The sequence below is a fragment of the Astatotilapia calliptera genome, chromosome 12 (genome assembly GCF_900246225.1).
Source record: "Astatotilapia calliptera chromosome 12, fAstCal1.2, whole genome shotgun sequence".
NCBI classification, from domain to species: domain Eukaryota; kingdom Metazoa; phylum Chordata; class Actinopteri; order Cichliformes; family Cichlidae; genus Astatotilapia; species Astatotilapia calliptera.
Genome location: NC_039313.1, coordinates 18,379,465 through 18,396,144, shown reverse-complemented (window position 1 = coordinate 18,396,144; position 16,680 = coordinate 18,379,465). Strand labels below are relative to the sequence as shown.

General features: G+C 41.2%; 1 protein-coding gene across 2 annotated transcripts in view; it reads left to right on the top strand.

The window, feature by feature from the left end:
• The first annotated feature begins 2,001 nt into the window (after positions 1-2,001).
• The window catches only part of LOC113033280 (coronin-1C), a 39,383-nt gene continuing 24,704 nt past the window's right edge, over positions 2,002-16,680 (top strand). The window contains exons 1-3 of one of the 2 annotated variants that reach the window (XM_026186931.1): positions 2,002-2,117; positions 3,324-3,411; positions 5,671-7,648. In XM_026186931.1, the coding sequence (XP_026042716.1) occupies positions 5,677-7,648 (1,972 nt within the window). In that variant the 5' untranslated portion in view covers positions 2,002-2,117; positions 3,324-3,411; positions 5,671-5,676. Of the gene's footprint in view, positions 2,118-3,323; positions 3,412-5,670; positions 7,649-9,445; positions 9,595-16,680 lie in introns of those variants that run through there. The other variant, XM_026186933.1, reaches the window with a different exon arrangement.

Genomic DNA, 16,680 nt, shown 5'->3' with positions numbered 1-16,680 from the left:
TCCCTCTCTGAGCATAATTCTTTCAAAACTGAAGAGTTACTCAGGATTTCGTAAAAGATCCAAACGTTGCAATTCGGGGTCAAATGCCAGAGGGGACCGACAGGAATCACAGTCGTCTCAAAACTGAGCCCCCAACAGTTAAGAACTGGTTCATGAAGATAAAGTAAATGGAAAAATAACATACAACAACAATACAAAATAACACACATGGAAATACAGTCTATAAAGCAAAAATGGAGTTTGAATAATTCTAACCAGCTTTAAAGTTAATACTTGGTATGAACACCTTTCTTATCATACCAAGTCGTCTTTGTGTGAAAAGACTTGTCTATGTGTCTGACATTTTTCATAGATTCAACTAAAGTGGGAACAAATTTGCTGTTTTTGTGCCAAGCTGCTAGTAATAAACTGCCAAAAATACAATTGAAAATCATTTTTTCACCAAGTTGTTCTCAAGACCACTTTCAAAACAATACAGCAAAGTGGTTCCTTGGAGGAAAAATATAACATTTTGAGCCATAATATACATGATTATCAGCTATGGTAACCCTGACTGGGTAACTTAATCCAACTTAATTTACAGATTCAAAACAACACGTACCTGTGGAATAAGTTTTTATTCCACGATCTTTTGCATTTAAAAACCAAAATGTTTTTTTTCTTTTGTATTTTATTGTTTTGCGATTATTTCCGTTTCCTTGCATTTTTACAACTCATTTTTTCTCTGTCGTGCCCAGTCAGTATCTCTATTTTTTTTTTTCCATGTTCAAATTACAAACAATGTGGATGGATGGCAAATGGAAAAATAAGTTTTTGAACTTGTAATAAATAAAAGGTTTTAGTCTTTGAAATGTTTTGGTGAACACAAACAGCTAGAATAATCTTCATGAATGTTCGAACTGTCCGGCACAGATATTCAGACATAATAACGAAATACACGAATCCACTGTGATGGAGTGTGCGCCCTGACATTACATCATGATTGTGCCCTCATCTGTACGCTTTGGCAGAGGAAATATTTTCTAACAGCCAGGTTATATAACATCTGGCTTCCCGTCAGTGTTTGCATGACATCAGTGCATGAGTTAACTTACAGACTCCTGTTTCTGCAGGCCTGCGTGACCGTGTGTATGAATGCTGCTCTTGTGCACAGAATAGCGTGTGATGAGGAAGTGAGGTGGCTAAGCTGCAGTTTTATATCGTGTGTGTGTGTATGTATGTGTGTGAATAAAACCCATTTCTACTTGGACTAGTTTGTCAACGGATGTGAAATGAATGACTAGTCCCCTGATGTAACCTGTTAAACAGTTGTAAACAGGCGCATTAATCTGCTAAAAAAAAAAAAAAGCCTGCTTCGAGTTAAACATCGCGCTAAACTAGTAACAGATTGTTGTTGTTTTTTTTAGAGATTAGATTCAAAGTGACCTTTATAAACTCAAACACATCGGCTTATAAGAACACTGGCTGCCTGTCTGTCGGCACAGTAGCTTTCAGTAAGCGGCCGGTGGGTGTGGACGGGCCCCTCTTCCCCTTCGTCTGCCGATGAATTCTTGGCTGCAGCACCTCCAGTTTTGTTTTATTATCTGAGGACACATCCTGTTTGGGACGTTACTCCAGTAACCAAGCGCAAACAAAAGAAATGGCCAGAGCTGTTTTCAGATAATATCCCACTCCCCTGGGCATACAAATGCTCACGGTTTATCCCAGACACAACATAAAAAAACAACAACCCTGCTTTTCTTAACTGCTGGACAGAGGTGTAAAAAAATGCTAAGCTCGTAACACTTGGGTAAGAGTCCGAGGAAGTTCAGATCCCCCCCCCCCCCCCACACACACACACACACACACACACACACACACACACATATATATATTTTTAATTTATTTAAATTATAAAAAAATGTTAACACAAATAAAAACACGAATCAACTTTTTTTTTATCTAGCAGAAGGAGGGGAATAAAACTAAACTAAACCAAACTCAAGAAATGTATTCGAAAGCAGGAGGAAATAAGCGCACAAGGAAAAGCAATCACCAAATTAAAAGGGGAAGCGGCCATAATTAAGACACGACAAACAGAGGAAGACGCGAGGAAACACAGAAGACACGGACAAAAGGTAAACAATTAAAGAAAAATACATGCAAGGATTTGGAATTAAATCTAAAAGGAAATTGTTTAAAAACCCAACAGCATTACACGTTTAATCTACAGCCTCAATTGGTTGGACTTTAACACAGTTAGCAAACGTAATCACCCTCCAAGTGGGTTGAAGTGAGTAAAATAGCAACAGTCCTGCCTGTGTCCTACAGTAGGCCTGTGTTTCACCCTGATCACACAGATTCATATTGAAGCAAAAACAAACTAAGTCATTTTCTATATTTGCTAGTGGGGCTTGTCTGCCTTGTGTCTTATGTCTTTGTTCTCATCTACTTGTATTTGTCATTTCCACTGAAGCTGTTGTTTTCAAATATACACAAACTGGCCACTTTATTAGTGACACCATGCTAGCACCAGGGTGGCCCCTCCCCCCACAGGTTGTCTTAATTCTACAAAATGCTCGAAACATTTCTCCGAGATTTTGGTGCATATTGACTCTCCTGTTGCATCACATCCCAAAGTGCTCTATTGGATTAAGATCTGGTGACTGTGAAGGCCATGTGAGTACAGTGAACTCACTGTCATGTTTAAGAAGTCAGTTTGAGCTTTGTGACATGACACGTTATCCACTGTGCTCATAAAATAATCGAGGGCTCAGTCTCCTCTCCTTAGTTGGCAGGAGTTACACCTGGTGTGGACTTCCACTGGTTGAAGTTATACTTTGGTTGCAACCAGTGGTTAATTGATTTACCGTGTCCTCTGACATCAACAAGGCATTTTGAACCAGACAACTGAGTTTTTGAAACTCTGGCACCAACAACAATATCACCTCTAAAGTCGCTTAAATCACCTTTCTTCCTGATTCTGATGCTCAGTTCAAACTTCAGCATGTCATGTCTGCAAGTCATGTGATTTGCTGGTTAGATGTTTTCGCTGAACAGGCATACCTAATGAAGTGGCCATTGAATATACATATCCATTGTTGCAATTACACTGTGCTGCTGACTGCCCTCCCCCAGTGATGATTGATGATTTCTGTTTCTGATCGACTATTTCTGTTCTTCATAAACCGTGTGTCCAAACAGTGTTAGAGATATTTAATTTTACATCTCCAAGACAGCAAAAAATAAATCTACAAGTCCAAGCGCCCCCTGATCTTATTAGTCAAATGTGCTGTGACATCACATGGATGTAATATAAGGCTCCTGTTGCTGGTTTATTTGAGGGAGGACCGATCATCACCAAACAACCAACAAAGAGCACTCTGTCAGTCCTGAGCGAGGAGCGATCGACTTGGCTACAGCGTCTAACTGGTAAGTGTCAGCTGCAACATATTCCTGGGCGTAATATTTAATATTACGCCCAGTGTATTTTGGGAGCAGCAAGCTAGGCTTGTTGCTCTCTTGTGCTTATCAAAGCTTAGGGAAACAGTAAGTTGTGTATTTTCCACATGCTGAAACTTTGGTTTGTGCCTCACTGGTTTTGAATTCCTGGATGTCTGAGTATGCTGGAGCAACAGAGCACATGGGGATCAAGTGATGGGCTTTGGGCATTCAGGAGGGATGAGACCGGATAATTCACGAATTGTTGTTAGCATGGATGAAATGCCTTAAGGGAAGGGGTTCCCTACAATGAGTGAGAGAGTAGGTGGAGGATAATCTGTGAATGTGAATTCTACTGAGCTACGACACTGGCTTCAACCTGACTAGGCCGCATGACGTGAAGGAAAGCAGACGTGTCACTTGTTTTCACTTGATGTCCTCACATCTCCTTCTGCCTTTTATGTGTGCTATCATGCACATCTGCACTCTCTTTCATTATCACAGCTTCTCCACAGAGTTATGCCACCATTGCTTTGTGATAACATTAGCCCCTTTCAACATGTCTCTGGCCAGCATGCAGGCCTGTCAGATGATAAGACAAGAGCAGTCATATGTTGTCACACAGATGGGTGATGAGGCCGTAGACAGGAAACAGACTCCGTGTCCAGATCATTGTTCATTGTATTTAACCATTTTCTCTGCTTACTGCTGCAGTTTGGTGGGTAGTAACCCATTAAACAATTAGACACACTCATGGAAAGGTTTCTCTTCAGCGTAATTGTAATCCCCCCCCCCTTATGCTTGGCTTAATAATAGTTCATTTTACCTCCTCTTGCTAAGGCTGTAATATTTTCTGACCATTTATCTTCATAAGCACCAATGACACCTCCATCATATTTGTAAGAGCAATAGCTGCAGTCAGCTGTGGAGGATAATGTTTCTCCGGAGAAGCCTGCTGATATACAACACAGACCCTCAGTTAAATGAATATACACATCTCCCTACATTTAACATGCAGCACTGTGCTGAAGTCTCTAGCCACCCACCATATCTTTGTATTCTTCTGGGAAAACTGGAAATAGGTGGAGCAGTTTATTGAAACATCTGCAGAGCTGCACAGTATAAAAAGCAAAAAACGGTGTTTGTACAGTTGTATTGAGCTTGAAAGTCAATATCTGCTATGACCACCTTTATTCTTCAGTACGGCCTGAACTCTGAAGCTCCTCTTTCGATGTCTGTTGCTTTTTCTTCCGTTCTCTGTCAACATAATCTCACATGCTTTAATAATGGTGATGTCAGGGCTCTGGGGAGACCAATCCATGACTGATAGTTTTCCACAATGTGTGTTTTTTGTTTTGTTTTTTTCTTTCTTCTATCGAGTAAAACTGTCAAGATGGAAAAATTAAGCTGTTGGCAATAAAATCAAAATCCGAAGATACTTTTGCGTTCTTAATTTCATCAATTTTGACAAGATGTCCAGCACCACTGACTGAAATGCAGCTGCAATCCATGGCAGAGCTCCGCCCGTGTCTTACAGATAGCTGTAGACACTCACTGTTGTACCATGACTTGTAGATGCATCAACTAAAGGGCTGGACTCTTTTTCTATTTTTTGAGGACATGACTCTTAGATACTGCACATCTGCTGTTTCCTCAGATGTTTTTAAGCACACATTGCACACCATGCTGAGATATGCCAAGTTTTCAGCTAGTAGGTCTTTGAGAAATATTATTTAGTGCCTGAAAAACTATGTAATCTTTAACACTTTTGCTAAATTCAGCTAAAGAAATGTGAACTAATTAAATTCTTTTGAGACAGACTGCAAGTAACAGTTCATCATCTGTGATGCTCAAAACAACAACAACAACAACAAACAAACAAAAAAAAACCCTGATTCATACATTTACTGGATTACTGATCGATTGAAAAACAAAGTATGGAAATTCACAGGAGAGCTCACTGCTTAATGTTGCAAATGTAATTTGACTTAAAGTCAAGCTGGCCCAGACATTGGAAGTGCATTAAATAGTCAACAGGGACTATACTATTGCAGTTAAAGTAATAAGGTGGGCAATTAACCACCTCCATGAAAATGGCCCGTGTGACTATGAGTGTTTGCAATGTGCTGCACAGTGTCTGCTCACTTCTTCCTCTGTTTTCACTGTTTTTGTTTATTTCAGTTTTCAGTGTGTGATTGAAGGAGGATTTGGTCGACTGTTGTGAGATTAACATCGTGTCTTTCTCCACAGACCATCATGGGACAGAATCTAGACAAAGTGGAAGGAGGAGAGCAAGGTTTCAGTGAAGGATCGGAGGAGGCGAAGCCCAGCCATGACTCTGAATGTGTGGGCAGTCATGCAGGTGATGTCATAAAGGGAGAAACATTATGTGAAGACGAGGGCAGTAACTCCGGGGTAAAGCCAGAGTTTCAGGATCAGGAGCCAACAACACCTTCTAGTAAGGAGCACATGAATGTGTGGGAGAGTTCTGCTGCTGCAAGAGAGGTGAGACAGGGAGGGGTTGCAGGAAAGGAGGAGGAAGGAGGAGGAGGAGGGAGGACTGCTCCACTGGTCCCACATGAGACGGACGAGGACTGCAAGAGCAGTTTGAAAACTGTGGAAAGTGCAAGAGCTTGTAAGCGGTTCAGTCAGATCAAGAGTGAGAAAAAGATCAAGATGGAGTATCCGGCAGAGGAAACATTACCACATGAGGAGAACCAAGGTGAAAACCCAGAGGACGCAAGCTCTTTTCACATCTCTGAACGGGGATCTATGATGCAGACGAGCAGCAGATGTGGAGCTCATGCAGGAAGTGAGTCCCTGCACTTTCAGGATCCGAATGAAACTATGATGCATAAAGTTGAGAATGAGGATATTAAGATTTGCGCGGGAACAGTGGGCCGCTTGAGTGAGGGGAAAGAACCCCCACCTCAACCCCAGCATCCTTTGAAAAACAGCCTTCAGAGAGCGCCTTTATCAGACGTGAGTGATACCATTCACTGTAGACCTTCAAAGGAGAGCGCAGAAAGTAAAACTAAACATGAAGCTGCCACCGATGACCAAAGAGAGTTGGCAAGGGCTTATTCACACGTGGATACAGCTGACATGAATCCAGTTTCCACTGAACCCAGCTCTATTTTGGAGAAGCTGCTTAAGAGGAATAAAAAGGAGGCAACACCATCCCTTTCTAAAATAAAAGAAGTTCATACTGACTGCAAGGACACCTCAGATGTTCCTGTAGATGTAAGTGCAAAGGAGGTCCTTGACAGTTCAGCATTAGCATCGCCTGGTGATTGGATTGATCTTTCAGAAAGTGATATAAAGGGGATTTTGTCCTCCTCTGCAGATGGGATACACAATAAGCATAAAGCAGAGTATGCAACAAAAGATTACACCAGTAAAGACCTGGATGTGAAACAAGCAATCTCTACTCACAGTGCAGCTTCAGATTTGCTTTGTTTTGAGAGCTCATGCCCAAAATCATGTGATTTCAGAGCTGAAGACATAGACTCAACTGATGCTTCAAACAAGCAGGATGTGAAGATAAAGGCAGATATAGGCCTCTCTGAGGGTGTAGGCTCGGATGATTTACAATCAGCTGTTTCACATGAAAAAAGTGAAGTGAGTGGCGAGGAATCTGCACCTTCCTCTCTGTCTCCACCTACAAAGAATGATGGGCAAAAGACAGACACCAGTACTCTCAGACCTCCTTTGAAGATAAGAAGTGATGCTGAGAGCAAAAGCAACCCACAGTTATCTGACTCTGAAAAGGCAGATAGTCGGTCGGTCAGGAGAAAAGAGTCCCTGAAGAAAACTGTTGCACTAGCTGCAGATGCTGGCTCAGTCTCGAGTTCAGGTGTTAAGGTTACCTCAGAGGAAATCCACCAAGTCTCAGTCAGCATGAGGAAGGATGCTCATATGATGCTTAACACAGAAAACAAGATTCCAGAAGATACTGCTAAAAAACCTGGCAAAGACTATGATGATGACTCTATCTCAGAGAGAAACAAGTCCCTGGGCACTCCCCGATCAAGGCCCGTCTCTGAACTCATAAAGGAGACAGTTCAGCTGCATGAAAAGCTGCAGCACCAGGAGCGGCCAAAGCTAGCTGAACTCAAGTCGGATGAGCAGAACCAGTCCGTGAAGGTGGCACAGATGAAGGCGGCTTTTGATTCTGCTCAGAAAACCCCCGAGAAGCCCATCGAGAGGAAGCCATCAATGAGAAAAGGTAAGTAATTTGAAATCTACACTGTAACATACATAGTACTTTGCAGAGTGTAAGGAGGCTAAATCTAAGCCTAAAATCAAAGATCTTTAAATATTAATGCAAATTGCTTTTCATGCATATGGGATAAATCCGGGATAAATCAGAAATGAAATATTTGGTACTTACATTTGAAGCAGCACCACTTCTTTTTAGTGTACGGGTGCACTTTTGTTCCATCATTTGTTGCAGGACTGCTTATTACCCTGGTAATTTTTTAGAGGTCATCATTCTTGTTGCAGAATGAACTGGGAACTGATTCAGCTGAGTATTGTGCAAAAAAACAGAACTAAAATAAGACTAAGACTTTTGTGCAGTACTCCATTTACTGCAGCGTCAAATTAACTGGGAGTACCAGGATAGCAGGAAAATGAATCAATGTCCGTGTTTATTGAAGTTTTTCTGGCATATGAGCCCTAAAATGTTGGGAAAGGATGCCTGATAGACCACGGCTGTTTTCTAGTGTCTCTGGATTTGTAAAATACCGCCATCTCGTGGTGCTGTTTTACACTTGGGGTACATAGAATAGAATAGAATAGCCTTTATTGTCATTGTACAGAGTACAACGAAATTGGAGTGCCACTCCCTTGGTGCAAGTTTCAATAATAAATATAAATGTAAAATATAAAAAGTACAAAAAAAAACCAATCGTAAGTACTCAAACAATAGTATGTACAATATATACAGGATAGCAGCATTAATATAATGACAGTATGAATAGCAGCATAATATAATGACAGTGACGGTATGGAATAGGTTCAATTGTTTTTGTGCTTATTTACTACGGTGATAGCTCTGGGAAAGAAGCTATCCCTGAATCTGTTTGTCCTGGTTTTATGTGACCTGTACCGTCGGCCTGACGGTAATAGTTCAAACAGTTGGTTGCTGGGGTGAGAGTGGTCCTTGATGATATTGCCAGCTCTGCTGAGGTACCGAGAGTTTGCAGTGACCTCCAGGCTGGGCAGAGAGCAGCCAGTGATCTTCTGGGCTGTGTTGATGACCCTCTGCAGTACTTTTACATGTGTTCTTATGGAGATGTGAAATGTAATTTCAGTATCTACTAAGCAGGTATTGGTGTTGCTTCATCCTGAATCACACTTTTTGCTTATTGATGTTGGAAAAAGCCTAAGAAATTTAATCCAACTTTGTTAGCCAACTTAGCCACATGCCTTGTGTGTGTGTGTGTATGTGTGTGTGTGTGTGTGTGTGTGTGTGTGTGTGTGTGTGTGTGTGTGTGTGTGTGTGTGTGTGTGTGTGTGTGTGTGTGTGTGTGTGTGTGTGTGTGTGTGTGTGTGTGTGTGTGTGTGTGTGTGTGTGTGTGTATCCTTCTAATAGTATCAGCCAGCTTGCCCCCACTCACTTACAACTGGATGTGCATGCATAAAGCCAGACTATCCAGCTATTTTTGCCTCAGCCTCATGCCATATTATGAAATCCTCCTGGATCATGAAGGAGTTGCATTTGGCAGTTCATCTAAATGGGTTGTGAAATTGTGCTTTTTCTTAACATATGGTTGTAGAAAAATATGTATATAATAACCAGTATGTAGTAAATGGATAACAGGAGGACATAACGGCGTGCAATAGAGATTAAAATGGTATGAAGCTGCCATAAACACACAGTTTAAGAGTCATTTTCAGTAAGTGGGAACCTGAAGAAAGGAGGTGTGAGGTCTATGCTTGTGATTGGCTGTGAGCTGTGTCCTTCAAAGAAAGTAATCCACGCAGCGCTCGCCAAAGCAGCGGAGGGGCGGGGCCTGTGTCGGAGAGGGGAAAGAGCACACAGAGAGAGCGGCTCGTGTCAGCGCAGCAGCGGCTCCGGCAGAGGGAGGAGAAATCAGTTGGGATACGAGTTGGGTTTTGTGCTTTTTCATTCAGCTTTCGGAGATACTTGCATTTTCCTCTCAGAAGGTAGGTTAAAGATGATGTAGATTATTTAAGAATATTTCGTTTTTCTGCTTCGCTCTCTTAAATTGGTTGCGGCGATCTTCGTTTTTTCCCCTACACCCAACTACAGCAGTCCAGACACGAAAGTGCATGCGCTAGCTAAAATGAATCGGGACAGTCTGTGTAATGGGAACATTTTTTTTTTCTCGGTAAAGCTAGCACTAACCGTTAGCGGCAGTTAACTGACATTGCTGAAAAACTTTCTAGCCCCTAGACAAAGATGATTTTTGTTCCTTTGGCTCTTGGGTTTAGAGGGAGGGAATGTGCCGTTTGTACGTTATGGATCGGGGTGGGGTAGCTAGCCATAGTGCGGCAGGAAAACTTATCTCCCAAACGGTAGACCCACATACGCCGAGGTGCAACCGCGCCCTGCCCCCTGGCATTCACTGCTGGCGTCATTGTAGTCTCTTTCAAACTGAACAATGGGCTCGAAAAAATATCCAAATGTTAAGTCTTTAATTCGCACATACAGTAAATTACCCTCTTCGAGTCCATTGTATTCACACAAATGCTGCTAGGTTCAGAACTGACCCACTAACACAGTGTTATGGAAGGGAAATGGGAAGGAGTCAAAGCATGAAAGTGGATGCACCTCCCAGTTGCATAGATTACTGCGTCCCCCCTTCTTCCACCATCACCAAACCGCCTCTGCTTCATCATACGTGGAGAGCTGTATATTAAATGTAAGTGTTGTTTGGCTTGCAGTCAAAAACGGTTTATTGCCTCAATATCTTAATTAAACTGCCCACAACTGGACCACAGATGTAATTAAATGGGTGTTGCCATTAATGAATGAGGGTGTTTTTTGGGGGGGGGGGGGGGGGGTGGACAGGAACATAACTGCGTTTCACAAATGCAGCTTCTCAAGCCAAGATCTTTCTTTTTGACTTCATTATATGGCCAGTACATATTCAATAAACAGGTGCACTGAACAGAGAAAAGCAAACGCCTGAACTAGAGATGATTTGTTTTTGTTTTTTTTTTTGTTTTGGGTTTTTTTTTAAAGTGATTGAAAGCAATCAAAACAATACCACCATTGGAAATGATTTATTACAATTGTTGACTCCAAATCTGAAGGTTTTATGGAGATAATTAAATACTCAGTGCTGTCTCCTTTATTCCCATTTGGCAGTCATAAGTAGTCTCTGTAAAGAGTCACTAGTGGCTGCATGAATTCCCAAACACTCTTTTGTGTATCGCTGTGTCTGTGCGCCACCACTGGCTCATTTGCTTGTTTATGACAATAGGGTAGTTTGAATTGTAATGACTGTGGTTAGTGTGCCAAAAGGGCAGCATGACTTACATACTTGGCCCCTGTCTTTAACTAGGTTACTCAGCTTCTATGTGTAATTAGCTCTCAGTTGAAGGAGGGTCCCCCCTTCTTCCCATGTGCGAATCATGCTGTGGTCACAAAAGCAGGTGAAGGCTGACAGAGCGACCCTGAGGTCAGCATTACTACAGCTCTACAGCTGTGTTAAGACTTGTTTGCCATTCCAGACACATCAACCTCTGCCTGTTGTGCTGCAGCACACGGTCTTGAGAAGTGGATAGCCTGCCTTCCTATGGCTGGGCTGAGAGAGGAAGTGGGTCAGGAAGCAGAGGGAAACTGAGCATAAGATGTGAGGGAGTGTTTGTTCCTATCAGCTGCTGCAAGGCGCTCTCGTGTGGGCTGTGGTGAACTTTCAAGTGAATTTCAAATATTGCGAATTACATGAAAGTAATATGGTATCCAGCATGTCCGTTACATTTATTTAATTAGTGTTGACTTCTTTAAATCAAGCACTTCCCATCTGGTGGATTTTTTTTCCATCTTTTTTCACAAGTAGTTGTGGCTTTTCAGGGAAATACAGAATAAGCACTTTCGGACTGAAGAAACCTTTACACGGTTCTTCTTTTTTTTGTTTGTCCAGAGGGCAGAAAGTAGGAAGTGTTAAAGTTATTAAAATCCCACTTGTGGAGTCTTTTTAGTGCCTGCATTAGGGTAGGTAAACCTACTTTCAGCACAGGAAGACCAAAATAAACAAGCTAAAATGCAACAAGTCATACAAAAAACAGAAAAAGCCATTGCTTCCATTTCATCTAATCTTCTGTGGCATCCATGCACTGCACAAAGGTGTAGAAAGAAAATCATGAAAACTGAAATAGGAAGCATATATTTTCCGTGGTATGACTTACTGGTAGCTGTCCCTGGCCAAGGACCAGCAAAGGACCAGCACATGCCACAAAGTGTTATGTAGTAAATTTTCAGATTGGTTTTTAGATTAGATTATGGACTGCAGGCCTCTTTTGCAGTTTATCTTATCATGAAAACACTGCACCAAACACAGCGTCCTCTGTGTGGTCCTATTGGAGTAACTACCTAATGCTACTACCTGCTTAGTGCAGTCGTGCTTGTTTAGACTGGACTAGTAGATAAGAAAAGGGACAGCTGGCTAAATCTATGCTGCTAATTGCGTTAGTCCCCATTGCTCAGACAAGTTGCGTCCATAACAAAGACCATGTTATGAAAACAAGCCAGTAGTCAGTTTGGCATCTAAATACCCTTTCTGTTGTGTCCTGATATGTTTGGCATAAAGTTTATTTTTTTTCTTGTGCTGAAGAATGAAGTTAAATCCGCAGTCCACTTTTTGTTAGTCATCTTCTTTACGTTTGTAATGAACTGTAGATGAGCAGTTCAAGCAGGTGCAGTCACACTAATAATACTGTTTTATCCATTGGTCTTTCCCACCACCACTTACAACATCTGTTGAAATGAAGTGGTGGTTTGTGCATTAGTCAGTGGGGGAGGGGAAGTATCTAATCAGGAAGAGGCAAGGAATATGCTTTGTACACTGAGGCGGTAATATTGAGCAGATTTTCTTTTCTGAGTTGAGGAATAAGCAGGTTTTGACTTTTTGTCTGCTTTTCATTTGGCTTATCATGCAGATTGTCTCATGGGAAAAGGAAAATGTCCACACAGATAAATGTAATCCTACACACGAACACCAACACAAACTAGGGTTTTTCCTGTTGTGAGTAATTTTCTAAGACTTTAAAGTGGTTCCTGTTAAACCTTGACTTCTAAGTAGGATAAGAAGTTTGGGATTTAGTCCTTAAAGTCTTATAGAGCAGAAAGTGATAAAGAGTTTGGATGAAGGGCTAAGCTTGAGCACTCTGAGGCATGGCCAGTCTCATGTTGAACACGCAGACGTTTTCTGACACATTTGTTTCTTATGTCTGGCTTTAAGGAGTCTGTTTTTTTTTTGTTTTGTTTTTTTTCTCTTATGAAACGAGGAAGTTGGAAAACAGCCAGTGTCAGTTTTTTCTTAAACATATTAAACATAGGATCTGAGGTATGTGATCGCAGCTAGTAATTAGTTCTGTGCTGCTCTTGGGTCGTAAAGCTAAATATATTTCTATGGCTGAACAATATGGGAAAAAATCTTGTCGCGGTAATTCAAAAACGTTTTGCAAAATAACACAAGCAAAATAACACAAAATAATATCTTAAAAAGCAAAAAGGTTCTGTATCATTTCATTTTTTTCAATTGTTTTTAATAGATTCAAGAACAGTACTGCTCCAGTGAAGTGGGCGGTGAGGCTCATATATGGCTCAGAGCACAAGTCTGGTTTGGTAGTGAAGTATGGCACAGCTGTTCAGATAGCTGGGAATGTGCTGTCTGAGAGATTTGTTTATGACCAGTAGATAGTAGGCATCGAGGGTTGGTTACTTAAATCCAACATTTTTGACTCCCTGTACTGGCGTCTACATGTATTTACATGCCTTTGTGGGGAAAAAAGGTAGAGTATGCAGTGCAAGCTGCTCTGCTTCTTTGGCTACGTTCACACTGCAGGTATTAATGCTCAATTCCGATTTTTTTGATCAAATCCGAATTTTTTTTAAATTTTTTTTTTTTGGTCTGCTTGTTCACACTACAAATAAAATGCGACAGCAAATGCGCTCTAGCGTGAACGCTCAAAGAGGCCCGCATGCGCAAAAGAAGACGTCACACACAACACTCTGGTTTAGACCCAGAGCAAACAGTATTGTTTGACTGATGGCCCTTAATATAAAGACTTCTGACTTTACGTTTCCCAATTTTTGCTTTAAGTTATTTACATAATAATGTAGTTAACCTAATAATGATCCTTATTGCTGTTTTAGAGGAGCGGTGCTTCAAAGGATAGTTGCAGATTTCTGTCAGAATCTGCAGATTATACAGTACAAATAAAATGTTCACGTTTCTCCAACGTTGTCTTCCCAATAGTATCACTGACATCTACACTGGATGGCCAGGAAGCTTTCGCGATGTCTTCTCCGGCGCTGATAATTGGCATCTGTCTTGAGTCAGTGATGTAAAAGATGGATTTAATGCGACATGACCGTTCAAACAGCAGTCCCTTTCTAAAACATCGGATATGTATCGGATTCAGTACCACATACGAAAGTGACCCAGATCGGGTTTGAAAATATCGTATTTGTGCCGTTCACACTGTCATACCATGATCGGATATGGGTCGCATAGGGTCCAAAAAAATCGGATTTGATGCACTTTCGCCTGCAGTGTGAAAGTAGCCTTTGTCACACTTAAACGGTCTCCTCCTCCTGGTTTTAGCTCCTTTCTTCAGGGAGTCACCACCAAGAATCATATTGATCTCATACCATGCCTATCATCTTCCTCTGTTACACCAATCCTCTGCATGTCCTCCTTCATTAAAACCATGACTTCTTTGTGGTCTTCCTTTCTCCTGCCTGGCAACTCTTCAATATATTTTTTCCAATTTATCCACCATCCGTCCTCTGCACATGTCAAAACCATCTCAGCTTTGATTTTTGAACTTGCTATTATCTGGTGAACCTTTCCTTTCACTCCTGTTGCTATTCTTTTGTCACAAATCACCCCTGACACTTGTCTACACCCTACCTGCACTCTCTTCTTCATCCCTCTTGTGTATTCCCCATTGCTTTTGATGATTAAACTCATCTGTCTTCACTACTTCTACTCCTTCTCATTCACACATGTTCTGTCTTGCTTTTGCGGTCTTTAATTCCTCTTCTCTCCAAAGCATACTTCCACCTCTCCAGGCTTTCTTCCAGCTGGGAGGGGCATTAAGCCATTGTATTCCTAGTGCCAATCCCAAACCTAGATAAATGGGAATGGTTGTGTCAGGAAGAGCATCCAGTGTAAAGTTTTGCCAGATCAAATATTGGTTAACAATGGTTAAAACATCTGAACACTACATAATTCCTCTGACCCTTCTTTTCATCAATGTCATCATCTGTAGTCATTTGGTCTTTTATCTCACTCACACTCTTAATGTGCTGGCGTCCACAGCTGCACTCGAATATTAGCAAATGTGTGGCTGCTTTAGTGCGGATTGTAGTCTGTCAAAATGTGGGTGGAATGAGTTCTATAGATTTTCCATTGAAGTCAATGTACAACAGTTACAGTCAATATGCAGAATCAAGGAAAGCCATTTTATAATTATTTATTTATTTTTAGAGTTTTATCACTCAGTCCTTCTCATTTTGTCTACAAACTGTAAAAGAATACAGCTGCTTTCCTTAAAACACTATCTGTGTAGTGTTTTCTATGCTTACGAATAAAAGCACAGATTGGGGTCGGAGAGAGGTGGGGGGAGAAAAAGAACTAGGCACGTTATCTCATTGTTTCAAAAATTGCTGGAATGTAGCTGGACTCTGATTACAATAGTGGTCCGTGGCCTTGGTTACAGGAAGGGGATTTAGGTGGCGTCTCATGCGGTCTTGGTGACAAAAGGCAAAAGGCAGCCAGTGTGTGAAGAGCAATGAGGCGACATTGGCGGGTGTGTGTGTGTGGTGTGAGGGAATTTGAGTGTGAGAAAGAAATGTCTGTCCTATACTGACTGTTACTAAAGGTACAATATGATACTCTTTAACCACAAATACAATCCCATGCACCTTCCTCTCTATATTACCACCATATTAGTGTGTCATTAGTGTGAACCTGCATGGATGGCTAGCAGTGACCTGGGCTGAGTTTAACAAGGTGGCACTATTTGGTAATTTAAGAACTTTACATGAAATTAGTATATTTTCATTTTTGATGTATATTGCTGTCCTTGGTTTGGTGTTAAACTTCATTTAAAATGATCTTAGAACTAATAAAGGTAGTTAAAGTTTAACTTCTTTATATCTGTTGACTAGAGCAGGGCGATATGACCAAAAATATTTATCATGATATACATTTGAAAATTTGCGATAACGATATAACTGATGATATAATTGACACTAGACAAAATACTTTACAACTCACCAACTTTATTAGTGCAAAAAAACCCCATCAAGGTATTACCGTGAATGGTATGATATGGCCCAGCCCTACTGTTGACATGCTGATGGAAAAGAAAGTAGGTTGATGTAATTCATATGCAGCTAATAAGAGTATATAGTATACAGCAGTTTTCCATAATGACGGTTGGTGACCGTTTAGGCTCTGTCTGTAATTCCGCTCTAATTCCGCTGCCCCTCCCTCTCCAACATCAGCTCATCCTGATTTGTGGCTGGGATTTTCATGTTATGTCACATCTTACTCACCAAGCAGCGAGCACACTCTAAAACACAAAGCAGCAAGTGCAGTTTTGCACCCTGAAAACGGTGATTAAAAACATATAGAGCCTGGAAGTGGATTTTTAACTGATATATATATATATATTGTTTACTCTTGATTTGAGTTGCTTTGATTTGATTCACAAGAGGTTATATTTGGGTTTCAGCACCATAACAGAGACTCTTTACTGCAGCTCTGTCTTTACAACGGTGCAGTTATGTTTGGTAATATCATTGTACGTTAGTTGTGTCAATGGGAAACCGGTTGGAATACAAATGGGTGTTGACAGATTGAGGTGGCCTATGTTTTAACTGAAATGTGTGAACATAACTGACTGTGGCAGCATGAGATGTCTCCTGTCACTGAGGTGCTGCCACAGTGGATGACTGTTTTATAACACAAATTAAAGGGGGCCATTTATATTTCCTTGGCCAGTGGTCACCCACTCTCGTCATTGATGAGTGACAGAATATATGTAGAA